This window comes from Hyalella azteca, unplaced genomic scaffold (assembly GCF_000764305.2).
Source record: "Hyalella azteca isolate HAZT.00-mixed unplaced genomic scaffold, Hazt_2.0.2 contig9938, whole genome shotgun sequence".
Taxonomy (NCBI): Eukaryota; Metazoa; Arthropoda; class Malacostraca; order Amphipoda; family Hyalellidae; genus Hyalella; species Hyalella azteca.
Genome location: NW_025939994.1, coordinates 89,542 through 114,355, shown reverse-complemented (window position 1 = coordinate 114,355; position 24,814 = coordinate 89,542). Strand labels below are relative to the sequence as shown.

The following is a 24,814-nucleotide window of genomic DNA, read 5'->3' as shown; positions in this document are numbered from 1 at the left end:
ATAGTTTGGAAGAAATTTTTTTATCACAGCAAATTTCGGTCCGAATTTCTCTTTAACTCGCGAATAAAGGTGAAATGGAATTAAAATTTTACGAGCTAAACATCGCCGTTAGATCCTAAAAAATACGTGTAGCAAGTTTCATCAAGCTACGTTCATTATTAGGGATATATTCATTGGTCATTGAATTTATAGATTAGCCGCGAGACCGGCCGTAAAATTGTCCGACACCTACATAATTATATATCGTTCATATGGAAGAAGTGTCTCGAATCGTTGAGGGGAATTTTGTGTAATTGTGGGTACAATGTGTTAAGTGCATGGTATTGTCTTGCCAACACCTTACTTCGTAACGAAGACAAAACTCACTTCAGTAACAGTTGCATGTGCTAGGATACATTTCGTTCCGCATTCTGCTCAACAGTATTTGTAGTTCAGTGCGACAATCTTCGGCCCATTGTAACATAAGTTATTTAACGACATGGTGCATACAGTATGTCGTCCTGAAGTATCGTCACTATTTCGTAACTATCGTCCGGCTTCATCATCAATATTTTATTGCTGAACAGCAACAAAAAAGGAATAGGCACGTTTCCCGTAGTCTGCCACGTTGTCGCTAGGTTCAGCAGGGTTTAATGAATACGATGGTTTCGATGACTTCATATTATTTATTACATAAAGAGCGGTATATGACTGAAAACAATACAAATGTGAATCATTCTGCAAACTCGGATATAGGCGCATAGATTGAAAACTAACTGACATAAATTTGAGAAATATGATGACATGCCAAGTTATTGTCAATTCGTCGAAATACTATGAGCTATTTCTCTTCTCAGATGCGATTTACTTGTAATAAAATCAAGCGTCGCAATGAATGTAATTACACAAATTATACCAAAGTCCAGAGCTGCAGGTATGTATGAGGCCAAAAAATTGATGAACAACCAAAACAAAATTAATTGGAATTTGGGAAAAAAAATTTCACAGGTTTACATACACACGAATTAGGTCACTTGCACGATACGTCGATCGCATGCAAGAGAAACAGAAAAGAATTACTCGAAAAAAAATCTGAGCCTCGCGTACAGACTATACGAATTCTGTTACGGGGCACTCTCAGGAACCTTGCCTCCTACGACGACCTGCATAGGAGTTGTGTCGAGCAAAATGATAGTGTCCAAGCTCATGGAAGATGAAAAAACGAATAACCAGTTATCGATAAAAAATTGATTCACGGTAGTTCTCAAAATCGCTGTAAATTCGGTACAACAGTGGAAAATAAAACTACGCTGTTTTCCTGTTTGAACACGCACTCCTCAAATTCACTTTAAATCACACAAAAAAGTTTAATTCAAAATGACATCGGCATGTAACTCTAAAGATGCTCTTGAAAATATTACAAACTTCGGGTATATATCCCACTCATGAACCACACAGCACGCTGGACAGCTTTAATTACTATTACATTCTGTAAAAATTAGGTGACCTAAACTTGTTAGTAGAGAACAGGCAGCCAAAGCATGCAAAACGGTTGCATCGAGTCAGCGAATAGAGTCCTTATAGAGGACATAACGAAGGCACGCGTTACCAGTTATTACAGTCATGCATCTTGTTACTCAGTTCGCAGGGTCAGTCAAAACCATAGAAATATGCAGCAGCAACAGCTCCAAGGGCGGCAGTAAGACTAGCCCATAAAACTGTTCCTCTGGGCCATATCTTGACGCAAGGGTCTGCGGACGACGCTGACCCTAGGGTCTGCGCTGGTCTCAGTTTATCGAACTCGGCGCGTTGGTCAGGAGGCAGGTCGTAGTAGACGGCATCAGCGCCAACGCTGTCCTGCAGCCACACTAGCGCCTCTATGTTGTACTCGTCGGACTCTGAACTCCACACCGTTAGAGTGCTGTCGGGCACCTGCAGTATTCCTTTACTTCAACTCATTTATTATGAACCCATAATTTAAAACTAATTAAAAGATATATTTGATTGAAGAAACATAATTTATGAAACTAGAAATTTACATGTCTTGTAGTCCAGGAGATAACAGCTATCAAAGAGTTACCTGAAAAGACAAACTGCAACTTGAATCAAAAATATGAGTAGGTTAAAGACTTTATTTAGGTGCAAACAGAATCAACACTTTGATTCTGCGTGAAAACGAAGCTAATAGTTGAACAGATTTGTGTAATAAGAACAAAAACAAATAATATGCGTTTAAAAATGACTTTTTAAAGAACACTTCTAAAGAATTCAGTTTCTGTGATGTTACAAATTTACAGTAGAATTAATGTCTAATTTTATTATCAAATATTAAAAAAGTAATTTTTAAATTTTAGTTTTAAAATTAAAAAAAAATTATGTATAAAAATTATTTATTGTGTCCATTGTATCATGCCTTGTCTCCAACTTTACGCAAGTGTGCAAAATTTCAAATAGATTTTACAGGTAGGAGTATGTTAAATAGCGATTTTAAGACATGTAGCAGAAGAATTTTTTTTTTTATTTTCAAAATTTTTTATTCTGTCAATTGATGCACGAATTGTATCCAACTTTACACTAGTGTGCCAAATTTCAGATCGATTGGACAGGTAGAAGTGTGTTAAATATAGATTATAAGATTTGTAGCAGAGACAAACAAACAAACAATAAGAAGTGAAGTTAAAGAGAAGTGTTGTAATAAAAGTAACGCAACCCACGGCATCCAGCAGCCACGATAAGATGTCCAGGGAGAGTTCAACAAAGGCAGCGCGGACGGGGAAGGTGATAGGTTGGGTGACGTGGTTGCGCTCTATAGCGTCCGTCATCTGCTTCACCTGGTCCGTGGTGTAGTGGGCCCTGCTGTCGTTTGCTTCAGTGAAGCGCGTGGTCCAACCAACCGACAACGTACCCTGCATGGCAGTAGAAGTAGTTGTTGTCAATAAGTTGAAAGCATTCTAGTTCTAAAGTTCAAGTTGCGAATCTCTTGTATGCGAAAAAACTGTGGTCTACCCAACCGACGACGTACCCTGAATGCCAGTAGAAGTAGTTGTTGTCAATAAGTTGTAAGCATTTAAATTCTAGTTTCGAATCTTTTGTAAGTGAAACTGTGGTCGAACCAACCGAAAACGTACCCCGGACGACAGTTAAAGTTAGTAGTTCAGTTGTTGTACATAAGAAGCATTTAAGTTCGAGTTTTAAACTTATAATAGTTTCCACAGATTTAAAAAAAAATACTATGGATGCAATTTGCTGTAGATGTTTGACCCACGTTTCAAATACACGTTTCAGGCCTACAGACTCGTGCATTTACTTGTTCTACAGATTTATGCATTTACTGACTACATCAAGGAGTTTGTCCTTCAACACCGCCTACAGAATTTCATCGAATTGTCAGAAATAAAGTTTCTGCTTCAACATGTCAACTTTCTGGTCTTGCAATTGATGTTTGATAATTAATGGCAAGAAAGGAGTACAAAGGACATGATGATATAATTAAAGACATACTGAGATTTCGAATAACTAACAATACCGTATCTAACAGACTTGATGCAAAATTCCTGCCAGCCAATCAAGTTTCAAATGCATTTATTGCTGAAGATAAACTTGTTATTTAAAAAACGAAAATTCGTGAAACCATGATTACTAGGATTCAGAAAAAACCTTACTAGCTCCACTTACTTACCTCCGGAAAAAATTCTACACACAATGGCAAGAATGTGTCAGGATCCACAGGAGTATTAACTGCATCCACTGGGCCAGAAATTATGTCTGCATTCAGCCAAACTGGGAAATTTATCTGAAAAACACTTGAATAATATTTCTTTTCTTACATTGCATGATACTTTTAGGATCCTACAGTGAACAATATCAATTTACAGAGTTCAAATCAGATGAACGATCTAAGATGAAATTTGTACTTAAATTAATATTCTGATACCAAAATAACATAGGATGAATAGTATGTGACATTATATAAGGTAATAAAGGAATATACTGCATTATATCATTTGATTTTGAGGCACAAAAATCTCGACCAGAAGTTACTTGATCTCTCTGAATGTTAAGCGAATCCAGACATTTTCTGACAGCATTAACGTCCTTGAAGTCCAATTTGATCCCCTTCTTTGTCTCATTCTGAAAATAATAATAGAATTGGAAATAACAGCATTCTAAGGAGAAATGATTAAAATCACAACCAAAAGGTAAATTTTTCTTACATAGCATCAAGGAAAGAGCCTCAAGGAGCATGCAAAAAAGATATCCAACCACTTTCATTTGATGAAAATAAATGTATATGAAGAAAGGATATAAGTCTATAAGATAGACAGAAATCAATAACCAGCTCACCTGTGCTGTAGCTACTAAAACAGTATCTAAGAACATCTCAAAAGAGAGATCAGATGTTTTGTGTGGAGGATGGGCCATTATGGGCAGTGGATCAGTTGACAGATTGCCTTGGAGGTGTCCCATACTTATGTCAGCTTCAATCATCATTATTGTGTCATCTGAAACACACAGCAGAATATAATTTTAAACAGGAAAACGTAGTATTGGGTCTTAGGAAGTGATAGTAATGAATATAATTAATCCCGTTTATGCCAATGTTGACCAGTTTAGTATCAGGAATGAAGTGACTTCTTGCATTACTCTGCAAACAGGACAAGGTGTATAAAATTATTTGAAATTTAAAAAATAACCTGCATTTGTACTAAGAAGAAGTCGATGATTAGGTACTATATAACATTGTTTCTATATATTATTAGACAATATTATAAACAATATTGTTTGAGGTGGACAATGTCTACCTTATAATGAAAATAATAAGATTTATTTTTCAACAGTCAATGAAAAGCCAAGATTCCCAGGCTAATGCAAGTAATGGCAGAACTGATCAACTTTAGACATCAAGAATGGTCTTGTTGAGCTTGTAATTTAGGCAGATTAATTAGTGTATAATAACTGCTGATATTAAAAAAATAACATTTATCACTCATTGAAATTTACTTTTACTTTAGAAATTATTATTTCCATGTCTGGACTAGAGAGAAAACAATAGTTTTTGAAAATTGAATTGACCAAATAGGAATTAAAAGAAAAAAGCCATAAGGTTAGGTTACAAAGCAACCTAAGTCCCATGCAACATTGAGATGTCTCAGAAGTTGGAACTGACTTGTAAGAGCCTCTTGAAGAAGTGCCTTGCTGTTGGTTGCATGTGACCATGTCACCTTGCTGAGATCATTTGCCACCTCTGGCCAATATTGGTCAACGTCTGGGATGGACGATCCCATTGCAGAAGCTATAAAATTCAGGAATCCTGAAAAAGGTACAATTATTTAGTTTACAAACAAATTCGAGAAAATATTAGACAGTAATTGCAAGACCAACAACATATCAAGAAAAATTAATACCGGTATACACAGCTACGAAAATGTATTTTAAACACCAAACCCACTGGGATACATAAGAATATGCCAGGCTGGCAGGAATTCATTGATAAATTTGTCTGAAATATTATAGTTGAGAAATACCATAAATAAATGTTACACCAAGAACATCATATACATATAATATATTTAAAATTGTTGAGTATAATATTAATTTGATCACCAGCAACTGTCTAAAGCAAATTAGCACACTAACTTAACCAAGTTTAAAAAAATATAAACATTACAACATCCATCGATTCACACCATCACAAGCCCTTTCACCCAATATTTCTTCTAACATTCTGAGAAAATTTATACAACCTCAGGGCTCAGAGTTTTATGAGTGGACGAGTCATGCATACCAGTTTGGAATCATTACTGTAGCATTTGGCAGCTAGAATTTTGGCAAGATGTTGAACTTGTGATAAAAAAAGACCTAGTAAGCCCTGGTAAACCCTTTGTTAATGTTTGAGCATCATAATGAATTTTTGCAGCTTGGACTTAACTCCACTATGCAGAGTTTCACAATTGTGTCAACAAAATCCTCCTGTTAGACCATAAGAATCAACAGTATTACTTATACTATTATTGATAATTTGCAGCCATAATTACCTAAATATTTGATTGAAATTTATTGCCAAAATCTAAGACATATAAAGACTAAGACTGTTAGAGAGACATTTAAACAGAAATCTCAATATCAAGACTATGTGGAGATATAAATTTTGATTCCCAAACTCCAAAGATCTTTAAATATTCACCTATTTTGTCTGTCTGGCCTCTACAACATGGATGGCTAGAGTTAACTTCCGCTTGTTTGAGTTGTTTCAATTATCCAAAATTCATTCATTCACTCAGGAATTTCAGAAATCAGAATCTGAATTTCTGAAATCACATTTTATATCCAGATCCTACTAAAATCTAAATCTGCAAATCATACCATCATCATCATGTCAGGCTGTCAACCTGTCAGGCTGTCACTGTCAGGAATTTAGGAAGTTAGGAACTAAAATGTGATTAGGTAATAGATAGCACGGCAATAATATTATATTGCTAAAGAAATCTTGCTGCTTATGTTTTTATTGTTTCTCGTCATACATCTGTTCAATGAAATTACAATCCACTAGGCCTAGCTCAGGACTTGAGACACTGATGATTATTTTATTACACACAACTTCAAGACAAGTGACACGACTGTCACGACATTAAACAAACAGGAGAAATAATTTCAAGTTTAATAAGTGACTGAAGAGAACAAAATAAATTATATGATCAATATGTAAACAGGGTGAAATATTTATAATTGATTCATTTGGGATAGACTTTTACCGAAAAATTTAGTTTTGTCTGCTTCAGCCACGCCTCTACTCTACACTACAGTCTACACCAGCTGATCAAACACGATGCAATAGTTATCGCTGTGTAAACATCACCAATGCGTAGGAAATGAAAATCTCTTACGCTCCTCACTTAAGTTAAACTTCATCAAAATTCAATTGTAAGTATTGATTTTCGTTAATAGAAAAAAAATTCTAGTACGAAAAGTTCTTATAATTCTTTTCAGCGGGAAAATCACTGGTCAGAAAAGCTTCAAGACAACATTTATTTACAGCTGGGAGAGTCGTCTCAGAACATAGACGAACAGTTGGCGGCTTGGCGCATCAAGAAATTTAGCAAGTGGGCGACTGAATAGCACAAGTTTGACCATGTATTGATGTTACGCCCAAGCAATGATTCGGCACAAGTGATAGTTATGAGTCACAATAAGAGCATCTGGCCAACGACTTGACGTGAATGCCATAGCGGGAGAACGAAGTTGTGCACTTACAAACGCCTACGTATTGTATATTATTTATATGTATATTGATTTCATGGATGAACAATACAGTACCGTACGTCGTTGAATTGGCGCGCAATGCTTACTTGAAAGTACGCTACACTAGCACTTACCTGTAAAGAAGACCGTATTTAACTGAACCCGCATCTTGAGCAAACTCAGCAAAGAAGTTATTTTCTAAATTCAAAGAAAATAAATGCACCGAATCAAATGATTTACTTCAAATTTATAGCAAACTCTTCCGTTCAAAAAATGTCTATAAAACTATATTAAATAATTGATAAAAAAGTTATTTCGACTTGCAATTATTTTAATTGTATGCTAATGGGATTACTTTAGATGTTAGCAATTAATTTGTAGTTGAAACTTTTAGCGATCTACTTAATTTTTTAATAGCAAATTATAGACGGAAAAGAATTTTGCCAAGAAATGAAAATACTTTGAGTAGGTAGCTGGGACTGGGAACGGGAGCGTGTATTATCACATCCTTCACACACAATGGACACCCAGTTACTAGCAGGCGGTTCTGAACTTCTGTACGATCGATGTTCAATTGATTTTCAGCACAGAGAGTAGCAACGTCTACAAATGCTACTTTTTAATATTGTCGTCATTACAAGTGAACCTACTTAATTTTTTGGAAAATGTGTTAAACTTATATTCATAGTCAATATTACAATTTAGATGAAAAATTGCATTATTTACGAGTAGACAAATTTTGCAAAAAAATGAAATGTACCAGTATGAATTTATTTCAAACGTGTTATTGCGTGAAACCATTCATGTTGTTATCGATGCAATGCTTTATTTTAAAACAGGAATAAGATTAGGCGAATTATAAAAAGGGCGCTGTTCTTATTTATTTAAAGAGTAATTAACGCTGAAGGTCAAGGAGGCATCTATTTTGAAAGTGTCAGTTGTACTGCCAAGCATCTCTAGTGTGTATATTTTCCTAGATACCGTACGTAACGATGTGAGCGCATTAGTGAAGCATTGCAGGCTTAGCTATACATAAAACTTTTTTATAGAAAATCTTTCATATGCGGTAGAAAAACATATTTTCATTTCAAAACTAATGACAGGCTAAAGAAGAAATTTTTTCACTGTATTGAAGGAGATCAAGCAATTGAATATAATCATACGGTACACACGTTCAACGAACACTGCTAGGCGCGACTGATATCTGCAATGTCACTTTGACCGTACATCTCATGATAAGCTCTAATGTTCGATTATGTATTGCACACTGCAATGTTAATCTAGGTCTAGGATATCTCCACATGTCAGATTCCCACAATATAAATATGATGCGGTCAGTCATTTCTTGTCTTCAGCGCAGCTAACTAAATTATTAAGGGGACCGACTACCCTAAAATTTTCAATTTTGGCGTTTTCCGGTTTTTGAGCTCATCTTAAAGCTGGAATTCTGCTCTTTCCAATGGTACCACTGCCATCGCTGTACGCTAATATTTACGTTAATGACGTCTCTTTAAAGGGAAGCGGGTGGGAGAGTTCTTTAAGTAATTAGATATAAAGTAATTAGCTGCTGAAATCTTTGAATATAGTTTCTACTTGAGTTGTGCTGCAGTTACATGCTTAGTCTCATCTTAAAGCTGACATTCTTCGGGACTTTGTCGCGCCGTCCTGAAAAGTTCAACTTACTGTCACGGAAAACCTATCTCCTCCTACAGTTTTCAAGCTACAGCAATGAGACATACACCATTCGATTCGTAAGGAAATTACCTAAAAATTTGATGATCGCTTTTTTGAATTTCTGTCTGGTTCGTTTTTTATATGGGGGCGAAAGGGGGGAGGGGGGAAAAATGAGAAAAATGGGATAAAACGCGCATAAAAAAACTAAGGGGAAAATGAGAAAAGTGATCATAAAATTTTTAGGTATGGTCCTTACAAACCGAATGATACGTGTCTCGATGCTGTAGGATGATATTTGTAGGAGGAGATAGATTTTCTAAAGTACCCCTTTTTTGCCGTTTTCTATGAATTTCACGTTTTCTATCAATTTTTTCGAAAAATTCATATAAGCAAAATGTTATTTTTTTTACATTTTACGTATGTATTTGAAGTTTCGTGATGATCGGATAATAACTGTAGAAGTTTTTCCGGAGGGTAGTCGGTCCCCTTAAAATAAATTTATGGTAGCTTTAACAGTACGTCAATTGGAATTTATGCAATTTAGATATTTTCATAGTGATGATAACAATATTTCGTATCATGATGAGTTTGTTTCTTGATTCAAAAACGCACAAGAAAAAAAAAATTATTAAAATCGCCTGCACATAACGAATTTATAAGTTATAGGTAATTATGCATCAGAGTCTTTGTCGCATTACTTTACATTTGAAAAATATGTACGTCGGTTTGCACGTTTTCCGTAGGTATTGCAATCAAATGTCGGTGGATGCATGATTCATGACTCACCTTGAGTCCATTTTCAACTTTTTCCCAACTTTCCAGAATGCCTGCATTAATAAATCTTCGCCGGTGGCGACATATGACAGGGGGAACTATGCTCGACGTCTTCGCGGCGAGATGCAGCCTGAGGTCATATTTTCCAGTATCGGCAAATTGATCGAAATTCCTTGACAAACTCGGCAAAAATTCTTACTTCTCATCGGGGATTGGGTTTTTTTATTTTTAAATCAATGATCTTGAGCCACAATAATTCTTGATTCGTATAAGTGTTAAATATAAAACTCAATGGGGTTTCACGATGAATAATTAAGTACTTTTTAGGCTATAATAATATTACGGCATGAAAATTAGAGGCTACATATGGAAAAATTCTTAATGTGCCTGTGTGCCTATAACTCAGTGATTATAATTCGGTGCTCTGATTAATGAAACACACACAAATTCTTATAATTTATATGAAGATAAATTCAGTGAAGTTTATCGAGGCGTCCTGTAGATAGAAACTGAACAAACTCATTTTATTCTACGAAACATGAGTCACAAATCGATCACTTGTTTTAATCACGGAGTCCTGATTTAGCCTAACAGCCCGGGATTTCTTTAAAAATAATTTTGACTATGACTAGGATTTTCTGAATTGTAGTAAAAGAGAGTAGTTATTTCACTTGCATTTAATAGAGTTTGCGGGTATTAGTTTGTACACTAGATATAGAATCGGGAATGGGAATCAAATTGTTATAGGATTAGACAACCATAAGATTACGTTGAAAAGGAGTTGTTTATTTATTAACCAATCTGAAATAATAAAAAATGCTTGTACTTGTGGAAGCGAGTTACAATATTTTATCTATGTTTTACATAAATTATTAAAATTCATAAAGAAACGAGTGACCTCTGTGTGAAATTGAACCAGGAATTTCATGCCAAAAAAAATTGTCGAATATACCATTTCCTCGAAAATTTTAGCCCCGTGAAAATTGAGGAATGTCTTATCCTTTCATGCCAGAGCGTTACGAAATATTTTCGAGGTGAAGAGAAATGAACTAAATTAATTACATAAGTACATAATTGGTTACATAATTAAATTCTTACATAATTTAATTACTTTTAGCCATCCAAATAAACAATTTCACATGGAAAGCCGACGAAAATTGCATGAAAATTTTTTCTGAGCTAACTTCATGTACGAACGGCCATTAACCACTAATTAATAAAGTCAAAAGCTTGGCCTTTCTGTGTTTTTAAACCGTGAAATGAGCTCGTTTAGACCGGCAAAACTTTTCATGGAGGATTTTCGGCTCCACATTATTTATTCGATGATGAAAGTGTCGTTAGTGCTTAAATTTGTGCACCGCTTGCGCAAAATTTATGTTTGAAATACACCACGACCCATAGAAAGTTTTGAAGTCGGTATATATATATGTTCTGATATTTATATAAATATATCAGAATGATTTTAGTTTACGGTAATTTTTTCGTTGCAAACCCGACATGAATTTTACACCAAAATCGAAATCAATGTTAATGACAAACTGCGATTTTATAAAAACTCACTATACGTTCACGGTGTTGTATCTCATTAGACAAAAAAGTGCGTGTGCAATGAGAACTAACTATGTAGGTCAATATAGCTAAAAATCTGATAAATTCACCTATAATCGTCTAGAAGATGGAAGTTTTTCTCATTCTCTTTACACTGAAACGGTCCAGCAACAGATGCTTCATTTTACAGTAATAAATGTATCTACTAATGACGATCCACTAATGCCTTTATTCTCACCCAAACATACAATGAACGTTAATTTTCTAGTAAGATTAAAACTTGAAAACATCAACTAATCATTTATACTCTAACATTTTACCCAGCATGTCTTGTATACAATGGAAAATGGCTCGTGCAGAAACAATCTTGCATCATGACTTCAAAAACCCAGCGAAGTCGGTCTACAACACAGTAAGCTATGAAGACGGACAGAGCTGTTAGTTCATGAAATAGACGGTATGCTCTGTATATTCTATTAGATATCAAACGTTTAATTATTCATTTTTTTGCAGTAGCACTAAGAAACAATCATTTTTACTATTGGATTAAGAAAATTGCAGTGCATTCTAGATTTAGGCAATAAATCTACTGAGTTACCTTTTGGAATGTTCCATTGGTAAGTGCTGGCGTGGAATTTTGTTTACAAGTATATATAACGCGCACAATAAACAGGTAACCGTTTCACTGTTTTTGTCAAAGAATTTTTTTTTTAAAGTAGGGTTCTTTTCCCAAATTCTACTACAATCCATCAAGGGAATAAAAGAGGCTGTATAATTCGAAAACTTAAATTGGAACGTGAAGCAAACAAATTAATCACTTCAAATTCTAGTTCAACGAACTTGAATAGAACTACAATATTGTCTATCTGTTGAATTCAATTTGTGTGTGTTTCAAAAAGGGATGTCCGTATAGACGGTATAGTATGGCTAAATCTTGACTAAGATTCATCAACAAGGAACGAAAAGGGAACTACTTCTAATCTCGATTATTATTCAATTGTGTCAGGATTAAATAAATAATCTGGCAATACTTCGAAATGTTTAGGCTGAAGCGAACTCCGTGACCCCGAAAATGAAGTTGCCGGGAGCATGGCGGTCTTCGCTGTGGAAATACTCCTCCCACAGCTCGTCGAAACGCTCCTTCGTCACTTCCTTTTCTCCCTAAAACAAAATTCATCAAAACTACATCAACTTTATTCAACATAAAATTTTAATATTGCATGATACATTGCAAATTTCGCTCGTACGATGGCGCTGATATAGGCAAAACTAGATCGAAATATGGTGCCATTTGATTGTTGAAACACTCTTTCGTAACCACCTTTTCCAACTTAACGATATTTGTAAATATTAGAAGATCATTACTTAATCATCACAACTTATGTGGTAGGTAAGATTTTATATCATTGGTTAGATAAATCTCAAGTTTACCAAAAATTTAACAGCAAAAACGGAAAATAAACTAGTAAATTCACGAGCGATTTTATACTTAAATTAATTTTTGCAGACGATAAACAATCTTGCATCTCGATATGATCTAAAATATAAATACTAATTGGATCTGGTGTCATCGCTTGTTTAGACTAGCATTTTTATCTACCATATATTCGTAAATTTGTCAAACTTGCAAATTGTCCCGTCTAATTTGTTCACTTTTCATGTCTCTTCAAAAATTTATTACAGAAACCTTGCTAGGCTCGCGATAAAAATGCTGAAGTTGCAGTAAGTTAAGTAGTAAGTGCTATTATTTAAAATATAAAAATATAATAACATAATAATATGATCATATTATAATAATTATAACCTTGCTGAGTTTATTGAAGGCTTGCTGACACTCCTCCCTCGGTATACCCAGCGCCACGTACAGCGCCGTGTACTCCGCCACGTCGATCGCTCCATCTCCTGTACACCGCGACAAATTTTTTAATAAAATTCGAAAATTAATTAAAATTCAAAGCAGTAGCACGCGTTTATTGGAGAGTGAAATTCGTAAATAATTTTTACTATTTCCTCAGGATATTTATTATTTCCTGCAGCAGGAACATGAGGTCCCTGAAGGTCTTGCCCTCTGCCTTCCCTCACCTGACGAGTCCTCCAGCAGGAACATGAGGTCCCTGAAGGTCTTGTCCCTCTGCCTTCCCTCACCTGACGAGTCCTCCTAATTTTTTCGAAAAATTCATAGAAGCAAAATGTTGTTATTTTTACATTTTACGTATGTATGTGAAATTTCATGATGATCGGATGATAACTGTAGAAGGTTTTTCCGGAGGGTAGCCGGTAAACGAAACCTTTAATGAAAACGAGGATTTAGATATGTATGACACATGCACTGGTATGTAATATACACTGCATGTTATGTAATATACACTGCATGGTATGTAATATACACTGCATCCCCTTAATCATAGGTCAACATATAACCCCATTAGTTCAAAATTAATAATTATTAATGGAAGTGTTATATCCCAGAGCACAGATTCGTAGACTTAAATAAATAATTCCGAGTCTATTATATTGAGTCTATATATGATATCCAGTCTGTTAGTGGCATAATTACAAGCACTTGAATCATTTAACTTAACAGCATAAACATGGTAGGGTAACATGGGGCAGCGAGCCCACTGCGGGTCACGGGCCCATAGCGGGTTTCTCGCTAAGTATGGCAGATATTGGTCCGTGTTCTCTTCATCATACATTCCTCATTAGTTGCACCTTTAAACAAAACAAAGAACCACCTCGTATCAATTAAAACTTCATCAAAAATTTAGTTTAAAGAAAGTGGGGGGCGCGCTGCCCCACGTTACCCTATGCCTCCCAGAGAGAAAATTTTAAAGGAGCACTGTAAATTAATTAAACATCTTACAGTGTTTAAACATGAATAATTAACCGCGTTAATGATGAGCACGCACCCGTTTGTGAACAATGTCAAAATTTCATAAATTTATGACTGGTTTGTAATAATGTAAAATTTCATTCAATTTCATCAACGAATAAACTTTCTCTGGACGACATTTTACTTCCTTATTTACTGTTTTGAGGATTAACTACAATAAGAGATCTCATTCAGTCAACCTTATTGTACTGAACATTTCTCTGTGACTCTAAAGAAAGAAAATGTGAAAGTGATGAGCGCGGAGTAGGAAGTGGAGCTTCCAGAGATTTCTAGCAAATTTTCTTGCCGAAGGTCGGCACTCAGGCTGATCAGTCGAATGCCTCGGCCTTATTCTTTGTCCGACTTTTCCCCGATTGCTATTGAACAATTTTGTCTACTGTTATTTATTGCCGTCAATCGAATACTTTCATTTCAAAAATACGGGGATGAATAAAGAAAACCTTTATTCCTTCCCGCTTGTTTTCTTACGACTTGAAACATCAGACCTTTTGACGAGCTCACCTCCATACTAACTTGTGTCAAAGAAACACCCTGAAGTATTCAGTGTATCCAGGGACCAATTTGTAAAGTTTGAGAGCAAACTTCAGCGACTAAACTTTAACTGGTGGCTTTCTAACTTGGAGCGTCGAGAGAAATCTGTAAAATTATTGCCCGATTTAAAGTTGCACTGGTGACTAGGCGAAGCTTCTGATCTAAAACATTGATCAATTCAGGAAAAATAAAATGTAATATTATAGTAATTTGGGTGGTGGCTGAAACTATGTAACCTCTTAAATCTAAAAATTTTAGCACATACCTAAAGTACCAATTATATAATTAGTATATATTATAAAGGCTAAATACTGATGAGCTTTATATCAGATTATCATTCAAATTACATACTCGAGCTGAGTAACCACTGACGCCAACAAGCGCCCTTTCCTTCTATGAATAAATTGTGATCATATCGGAGCGAATACATTGAATGCTACTAACACTAGTGTCAATTAAATGAAGTGCTGGATGCGTCATAAGTTTATGTATGCATTTAGTTTTAACCCAGGGTTAGTACGATGTTTACAGCATCCGTACTAACTCAGTGTGTTATTGTTTACAACATCCATACTCAGTTTGTTCTTGTTTACAACATCCATACTAACTCAGTTTGTTCATGTTTACAACATTCGTACTAACTCAGTGTGTTCTTGTTTACAACATCCATACTAACTCAGTTTGTTCTTGTTTACAACATCCGTACTAACCCAGTGTGTTCTTGTTTACAACATCCATACTAACTCAGTTTGTTCTTGTTTACAACATTCGTACTAACTCAGTTTGTTCTTGTTTACAACATCCGTACTAACTCAGTGTGTTCTTGTTTACAATATCCATACTAACCCAGTGTGTTCTTGTTTAACACATCCGTACTAGCTCAGTGTGTTCTTGTTTACAATATCCATACTAACCCAGTGTGTTCTTGTTTAACACATCCGTACTAACTCAGTGTGTTCTTGTTAACAATATCCATACTAACCCAGTGTGTTCTTGTTTAACACATCCGTACTAACTCAGTGTGTTCTTGTTTACAACATCCATACTAACTCAGTGTGTTCTTGTTTTTATTTTATAACATCCGTTCGCCTCCCTCCTGTTAGTTCGTGGTCACTGGCTCAGAATCGCACGGCAGGAAAAAACGTTATTTTTTAACGGCTACCCAGGCCTCTAGGTTTTTTATATTCTGTTGCCTCTAATTGAAACTTTGTGTGTTCGATATTCATTTTAAAGTTGTATTTCTTGTTGATCTTAGCAAAAGGCAATTACATTATCAACCCGTTATCTGAAAAACCGTCATGAATTTGACAACTCAATTTCAAAAAATTTTCTTAAGCAAGGTTTTCCGTATAAATTCTCTGATAATCTTTATTAAGGGAAAATTTAATTTCCTTTTTTTACTCAGCTTTTTACACCTTCACCTTTACGATTACCAACCCAAATAGATTAATGATAAAAAATTTTCACGAACAATCATTCATAGTTAACCAATCACTTTGCTTGAATTGTTCGAATCTTAGACTTGCTTCTAGGCATATTAATAAACCATTGGTATGCATTATTACGTGCCTTAATCGAAAAGTGAAGAACCCAATTTACTGCCGTCATAACTTCGTTGTGCTCGAACTTTCATTGAAGTTAGCCTGTAAGGCAACAAACTTAGTCAAGGGCCACAAATATGGCAACGAATGCTGTCGCCGCACTGAGGCAAGCGTTAGGACTCTGGCAACAAACTTTTATGGCGACTGGAGAAGATGAAGCTGCCCTTCAAAGGGAAGAAAATAAATGACTGATCTGCAGGGAGAATATTGGGCCTTTCATGACGAGATGTCGTTGTGGCTTAGCTAGTTGTTCAGAAGTTCCTAATGAAGCCAAACACTCGACGGTTTCGGTGAGAGTTGTTCGGAGAGAACTTGTGCAGGGTTTGTGTCCATTAAAAATTTTTAATAACTTGAGCAATGTTCTTGATGTATGGAGAAAGTTTTCGAAATTCCTTATAATGCAATGACGTTGCTCCTGAAACCAATACATTGTCAATCAGTCAAATGTGTTTCCCGCGACTTGAAGATTTAAAGTCGGTTGCCAAAATTTGCTTGTTCAATACACTCAAAAATAATTTAACTTAAAATCTAATCATAAATTAACAAAAACTCGTCAATAACATATCTGACTTGGTCACGAGCAAACCAAATCAAGGCGAAGTTCTCTCTCACATTTTGCTCATTAAAGCGAACGTACGGGGCGGTTGAAATTTCAGGACGACCCCTACAAAATTAGCTCCGTATCAAAGGTTTACAGTTTGTTTTGAAGTTCGATCGATTACGTCGAGATTTCTTGGAGAGACCAAAGGATCCCTCCCTCCTACAGGATCTGCGAGAGACTGAAGGATTGCTCCTCGTCTCTCATTAGGCAGCAGAAAATTCCTTGTAAAACAATACGGAACAAGTCGTTGAACTTCAAATTCTGATTGAGCGAGCCGCGCTCACCTTGATGAATTTCTTCTTTGATGGTGAAGTTAATAGATAATTTAACGTTCAGGTTAGAAGTTTAGAATTGCTCTAGTATGATTATTTAAATTATTCATGCTTCATTTTTATCATTCGTGAATGCCGACATTTCTTCTTCATCAAATTCGCCATCTTTTTATTGAAGTCATCCGTTTATTGAGAACTGATTAGTTCTAATTTATAGATATGATTATGAATAATTATTATTTAATGTTGTATAGTTCTAGCGAGATGAAATTAAAAACATAAGTGATCCAATTATATTAATTAGGTGCCGAGAAAGTAATGATTTACAAGAATCTATAGTACAACATATTTATGTAATGTAACTCTTATATATATATTTGAATGGTTGCCTTGATTATTTACTAAGGAGTAATTACATTTAAGGTATTTACCCTGTGAAAATTTATAGACGCGGCAGCTTCTGATTCGGATTGCCAGAAGCTGGGGCGACTCTAAATTTTGTTAGGGTAAGTTGTTTTTGTTACGGTAAGTTTTTACCTTAGAGTCGTTGTCCTTGTCGGCTACCAAGGCTGGGGCGACTCTAAATTTTGTTAGGGTAAGTTGTCACCTTGGAGTCGTTGTCCCTGTCGGCTACCAAGGCTGGGGCGACTCTAAATTTTGTTAGGGTAGGTTGTCACCTTAGAGTCGTTGTCCTTGTCGGCTACCAGAAGCTGGAGCGACTCTAAATTTTGTTAGGGTAAGTTTTTACCTTAGATTCGTTGTCCTTGTCGGCTACCAGAAGCTGGGGCGACTCTAAATTTTGTTAGGGTAAGTTGTTACCTTAGAGTCGTTGTCCTTGTCGGCCACCAGAAGCTGGGGCGACTCTAAATTTTGTTAGGGTAAGTTTTTACCTTAGAGTCGTTGTCTCTGTCGGCTACCAGAAGCTGGGGCGACTCTAAATTTTGTTAGGGTAAGTTGTTTTTGTTAGGGTAAGTTTTTACCTTAGAGTCGTTGTCCTTGTCGGCGCGGGAAGTGAGTACCCGCCAGATCGTGCGCAGCGTAGTCTGCGTGTTGGCGTAATGGGGGTCGCTCTCCCCCCAACCCCTGGCCCCACACACGCTCTACAATTAACATTATTTTTATTATTTATTGTCCATTTTATAGTCATTATTGATGAAGAACACGAGTCGGGCAGTGGTAACTGAATACCAAAACATTATTTAGGATCGCTCTCCCCCAACCCCGTGGCCCACACACGCTCTATAATTAACATTATTTGTGTTAATTATTGTCCATTTTATAGTCGTTATTGATGAAATATTCGCTCGCTTGAAGAACACGAGTAAGGCAGTAGTAACTGAATATTAAAACAGTATTTGAAATTATTTATATCAATCGAGAATCTTTATAAATAATGTAGTGCATAATGGAACTAAACAATATTTATTCGAGTGTCAAAGTTAAAAAGATGTATGATAGGTAAAAATATTTCCATCTTGAAATTATTAATAATTTATAACTGTCGATCCTATATGTGATACTTGTTGAACTGAGTGAATTCAATATGTATGATAGGTGGGATTAAGATTAAGAAATTGGTATCTAAGAAAGAAGATGAAACAAACCTATATTTTCAATGATTTTTAATTTGTTATTATAATTAATTGATTTGTTACGAATCAGTTTCATCTCACTCCTGTATTCTATAATTTCATAAAGAAGTTCAGCAATTAAAATGGCCTAGAAGATAAACTAGCTCTAAAATTTAACTCCCTGGATCTGCAGTGAACATTTTTACGCTAATTCTAATAAAAGATTCATCTTCGATTGAAACTAATAAAAGCCCTAACATGATCCGGACAATCCAATACCGATAATTCCAGGTCCAGTCTTTAGCACTGAAAATAAAACTGCGGACCATTCCGTTGGCTCAAAACTTCTTCAACGGAGCGGGAATCTCCGGAGATTGGATCGTAAAATTCCTTGTTTTCTGTCGGGGAATGAAGATTCAAGAGGACTTCAGCGGCAGCGAATAAGTCAGGCTAATTTATTTAAGTCTAAGATAACCATTCCTACTAAATAGGATATCACTCGTTAATATGTATATGTGAAAAAGTGCCGATTTAAATGTTGGTCATGATGCATTTGGAGCAAAAATTATTCTCTATGATTATTATTTTCTCAAATTATCTTCAGAAAATAACGATAATGATTACGTTTAAAAATTTAAAAACCCTGCACTGTTAACCGCTTCACGTTGTGTTTCTGTTTCTTATGATAAATATGAATTTAACTGGCACCAATTTATTTTCAAACTGAGATTCATTTCTTCCGAAAACACAACATTAAAAATTAAAAAGCATTACTACACGCATTTTCAAATCTGACGACAAGATCTGAAGGCATGCCACATTTCGCCACGTTCGCAACATCACTATTTCCGCCGGCAAAATACGAAGCCTTCAGACGTCTCCCTCTTCGACGTGATCCTCCCTGGAAAAGACTGAAAGTGGTGCCGAAAAGACAGCCCTTCGATTTATTTCCGGCTTGGACGAGACTCAGAAAAGTTATATCCGAAGTTAGTTAAGTTTAAGAGAGTGTCTTGAAGTTGATATCTTTGTAGCTTCCAAAAGAAGCTCATGCCGAGGTCAAAGGGATAAGCGATGTGATTTGTTGAAAAAAAGCTGAACGATAGCCAACTTCCGTGATATATATTTAGAGTTATTTGTATCTGGAGAGACTTGCTAAGAAATTGATGGTTATTTTTATAATTGAATTTCTTGGCTCTTTCATGTCCATCAAGCAGGTTGTTGCCATGGCATTAGTGGAGAGTAAACGAGTTACCTTAAATTGTGAACATTAAATCACGTTTCATTAAAATATTGAACTGTTTTTTACAAATTTTAGAAATACAACTGCAGCAACGTACCCAAAACGCTCAATGTAAATCTATCGTATATCATAAATTTGTATCCGAAATTAAATTAGTCATTTTATGATGAAGTATCTCTTACCTTCACTGCCAATTCCAGGTCGTTTTCATCGATTTCACCGCTCTGGTTCACATCTGGAAAAGTGTCATTGCTACTAAATAAAGCGGAATAAAAAATTTATAGTCGCTGAAATGTGGAGCAAGTTTTTGTGGGAACATTATTGATTGTTTCAACGTTGGGTATTTTAGGGATAGGCTCTGTATCAGGAATATGTATTTCTGATACATATTCGATAGGTGATATATTCGATATCGATAGATTCTATATGTATTATATACAGATGCAAAAATAAGATAAGGACTTATATAATCAAAAAGTTCATAATCATAATAACAATTTCATTCTCACCAAAGAAAGTGTTGAAGACATGAAGCAGCTTCGACTTCCGGAATGGTGAGAGAACGACAGCCATGCTGGGCGGAATAAATTCGATTTGTTGCACAAACTTGATAACTGAAAGACTGATTAGAATTATTCTGGAAAAAAAATAAATTAGAAATTATGCTTTACGATCATTATGGCTATAATGTATTTTTGAACAGCAATGCAATTTCTTTTAGAATATATTAATCTGAGACGACTTTGAATTAAATTTCTGGAATTTTAGAAAGATCTGACTTGCTTTTAAATGCAGCCAATAAGCGTGAGAGAACTAAACAAATTAGAGGACTGCACGCCAGCTCCCATGGGTTACCAGCGGAAAATGAAGTCGAATTTGGCATCACCTTATTCTGTTAAGAAATTTATCGTAAAAAAAACACAAATAGTAGATTTAGTTTCAATGTATATGATTTAATACGCAAATTTCGAATATTTGGTTATAAATTAATTGAAAACAGGTTGACCATTTTCACGGGCGTATAATCCTTTGTAAGCTGTCAATGCATCACGAGCAATTCGGTAGCATCCTTTGTGTTGCTGGGCATATTTTATGCAAGAAATTAAAAAAATTAATACCAATTGTAAATAAGGTTTCACGAACCCGTTATTATTAAAAAGATAATGCCACACGATCTGCATTCAGGTATATAATTTTGCAACTCCACCGGGCCTCCCGCATTTCTAACAGGACTGCTGGAGTGGCAGAAGTGGTCAAAATATAAGAATTACATTTTATTTATTTCCCAAAAATAAATTCTCTTACTCTAACCCTCCTTCGCACCGGGAAAGGATCAGCAGCACCGGCTGTGCGAATTTCTTGTGTTGACACAGATCCTTGGCCTAAGGATTTGCATATACACAGACCAATGGGCGCCGCTACCCGCAATTTCTTCCTCAACCCGCGGGGTTATAGGCTCACAATCACACACTCAGGCGCCGGGGAAAGATGCAGAATTCCGTCCACAGCGTTGGCTTTGAATTTTAAACGTACTTTAGTGTGAAGTTTCCTTTCCTCATGCTGGGTTATATCAGGAAAAATGTTAACGGAGAATTATGTGAAGCGAAGTTTTCCAGAGATTCAAAAGTTCAGTTGCGGAATTTCACTTCCTATACTAGTGATGTTTGCATACGTTATATAAGTTCAATTACTTTTTAACACTAAAAAATTAATTGTTGGTTGGTCAAAAAACGCACATGCAACAGCATGCAAACTAGGAGAAGGATTATTATAGTAAATAAAGTTCACAAACCATATTATAGTTTATGATTATTACTTCGCCACCTGATATGCCGTCTTGAGTTCCCATCTTGATTATTAGCGCTGACAAAACTGATCAGCAGGACAGCGGCGAGCAGATGGCATCCTTAACTGAATCAGGAGTGTCATCATTGCCAGTCTCGTGACCTCGGCCAGTCATTGCTCATTGCTCTTGTCACTGTGTCATGGTACAGGCCAGTCATCGCTCATTGCTTTTGTCACTGTGTCATGACACAGGCCAGTCATTGCTCATTGCTTTTGTCACTGTGTCATGACACAGGTCAGTCATCGCTCATTGCTTTTTCACTGTGTCATGGTGCAGGCCGGTTATTGCTCATTGCTTTTGTCACTGTGTCATGACACAGGTCAGTCATTGCTCATTGCTTTTGTCACTGTGTCATGACACAGGTCAGTCATTGCTCATTGCTTTTGTCACTGCGTCATGACACAGGTCAGTCATTGCTCATTGCTTTTGTCACTGCGTCATGACACAGGCCAGTCATTGCCTACGTCATTGTGTCGGCCGAAGCATTTCTTCAAAAAAGTTGTGATATTTTATAATAATTTGCAGCTAGTTCCTGAATTTTTCCTCAATAAATATTATTGCCGGTTTGTATCGCAATGCCCTTAGCTTTCTACAAAGCATATTTATTAGTCATTAAAGTTCAAATTTATCCAAACAATCATACGAACATTCGAGAATTTCTTGAAGATTGTCAAAGACTTCCGCATGGAAACGCGACGACATCTGCAGGTTAATTTATATTCCATTCCACCGGATTTATATTCCAGTCCTGCTGACTTACTTACTGGTCTTCAGCTGACTTAATTCCTTGACTTCTGCTGAATTAAATCCTTGACTTCCGTTGAATTGCTACCTTGAATTCCGCTGAATTGAATCTTTGACTTTCGTTGAATTACTTCCTTTACTTCAGCTCAATTGAATCCTTGACTTCCGTTGAATTGATTCCTTGAAATCCGCTGAATTAAATCATTGACTTCTGCTGAATTACTTGACTTTAGCTCAATTAAATCCTTGAATTCGGCTGAATTAAATCCTTGACTTCCGCTGAATTAATTTCTTGACTTAAGCTGAATTGAATCCTTGAATTCCGCTGAATTACTGCCTTGAATTCAGCCGAATTGGATCCATGACTTCCGCTGACATAATTCCGTGACTTCAGCTGAATTGAATCCTTGACTTCCTTATATCATTGATTCCAGCTGAATTACTTGCTTGACTTCAGATGAATTATTGCCTAAACTCCAAGTAAATTTCATAAATGAGTTCGGCTGAATTTCATCTTTCATTTCACATAAATTTCATTCATAAGTCCAGCGTTCTTCTTGCTGGAAGTTATAGACTGGAGGTCGCTCCGCGTGTAGAGCGTTTCCCATCAAGCTTATAGGCGACATCAATGGAAAGCTCAGGGAGAGGAGCTTTAAATTCTGCTCTATATGAAGGAGATTAAAAGAATACAATGCGCTGAAAATTATGCCTAATAATCTTATTACATTAGCACCAATGTTATTATGTTGCTAATTAGTAAGTTAATTATATGTACCTTATGACAACCGCTGATAAGCAGCGTTTGATTCGGAGACATGTCCCAGTGTAAAAATCTTGTAATGAAAATGCCGAATTATTATATCACTTATTAAACGGGCGAATTATTACTTTCTATTGAGAGTCTGAAATCGTGTTTTTATCTATTGGAAAATTGTGAAAGTGAAATTCCCTTGTTGCAAAACATGAGTTTTTCCAGTAGCATCAAGCTTTTTAGAGTACGAAGCCACAGTTAGGCGATGGCCGATCAATTCTGCCGTGATAGAAGCCATCGCAAAATCAACTAACATGATCGCTGCGATGAGGGTAATCGGCTGTATTTTTAACTGAAACGTTTCGGCAAGCCGCTAGACTTCATTGCACTATTCAATCTCACATTTTAATCTCAATAACTATTTTTTGATCATATTATCATCACATTGAATATCTTTTGCAATCATCGATATGATTTATGAACAAATAAATTAAAAAATCATAAGCTTCAAATTGTTGTGGAACAAATCCCACCACATGCGAGGACCAAGCATAATATAATGTAGAGAAATAAACTTCAAGGCAATGCTCGAGCTCTTCCATAACACTGCATGTGCGATTGCAAGCAAACATATCTTGCATAACATGACATTAAAATAACAAAGTCATATCATGCAAGGACAAGCAGGTGCACAAAGAAAGCTGGAGCATGTCGCAATTACCAGTTAATCCCTTTTAAATTACGAAACAAGGTTGCGAAGTAAACCAAGAACGGACGACGATATTTAACTATTTAACTATGACCACTTAAAGTCAAGACTAGAAATATGGACTTAATATGAAGTTGATTTTAGCAATTATTTCCTTGACTGTGTTCATGCAGTAAAGCAGTTACGAATAAGAACCCCTTCAACCAAGAAGCGGTGCATTTTTTAACAACAAACTATCCGCTGAATTTCACGACAACCACGTTAATTTTGACGCACCTAAGCGGTTTACATTTTATTTACAGTATTTTAAATGCTGATGTAAAGCGCTCATGCTAAATAATAACTTAACTAAAAAATGATTTATTTATTATCATGGAATATTTGTTTTCGGAGGATATGGTCGGCAGAGGATATTTTGAAAACATTTCTCCCTTCCCAGTCAGTATACTGGATCTCATCTTCTAAATATGGCGTTGTGAATATCATGCAAAGACATTTTGAAAAATAGTCGACATTCCGTACCCTATTGCGAAAAATAACATTTCCAGCTATTACCATTAAGTTGGTAATCGTTACGTTCACCTAGACAGAATAGATTTCCTCGAACTGATGCGTGCACAATTTCTGATTAAATGCTTACATAAAATCAACTGCACAAAACGATAATCAATATCACAACTTTCGTCATTACCATTTGAAAGTCACCAATCTATTCAATGCACTAATGAGATTCTACGTCTTCATCGTCGAGATCTACGAATTAAATTCCAGCTCCAGCATTCGTAAGCAACTTTGGCAACTCCCAGTCACGAAATTTCTCCCTGGCTGACACCTAAGCTTA

At 35.8% G+C, this 24,814-nt stretch overlaps 2 protein-coding genes across 5 annotated transcripts; both read right to left on the bottom strand.

Moving 5' to 3' along the window:
• Positions 1-645: 645 nt before the first annotated feature.
• On the bottom strand, positions 646-7,751 carry LOC108676597 (protein FAM151B). Of its 4 annotated transcripts, none has more exons than XM_018164698.2 (7): positions 7,353-7,751; positions 5,147-5,290; positions 4,324-4,481; positions 4,021-4,110; positions 3,659-3,772; positions 2,694-2,885; positions 646-1,911 (listed from the first exon to the last, which is right to left on the bottom strand). In XM_018164698.2, the coding sequence occupies exons 1-7, from the start codon at positions 7,384-7,386 to the stop codon at positions 1,630-1,632; spliced, it is 1,014 nt and encodes a 337-aa protein (XP_018020187.1). In that variant the 5' UTR covers positions 7,387-7,751; the 3' UTR covers positions 646-1,629. The 4 variants fall into 4 exon arrangements, with proteins under 4 accessions (XP_018020187.1, XP_018020191.1, XP_018020189.1 ...); XM_018164702.1 differs by lacking the exon at positions 7,353-7,751 and adding an exon at positions 7,013-7,071; XM_018164700.2 differs by lacking the exon at positions 7,353-7,751 and adding an exon at positions 6,732-6,854.
• A 3,042-nt stretch (positions 7,752-10,793) lies between these two features.
• On the bottom strand, positions 10,794-20,562 carry LOC108676586 (calexcitin-1-like). The gene is made up of 6 exons (XM_018164685.2): positions 20,433-20,562; positions 20,106-20,158; positions 18,093-18,212; positions 13,297-13,372; positions 13,019-13,116; positions 10,794-12,375 (listed from the first exon to the last, which is right to left on the bottom strand). The coding sequence occupies exons 1-6, from the start codon at positions 20,494-20,496 to the stop codon at positions 12,256-12,258; spliced, it is 531 nt and encodes a 176-aa protein (XP_018020174.1). The 5' UTR covers positions 20,497-20,562; the 3' UTR covers positions 10,794-12,255.
• Positions 20,563-24,814: the final 4,252 nt, after the last annotated feature.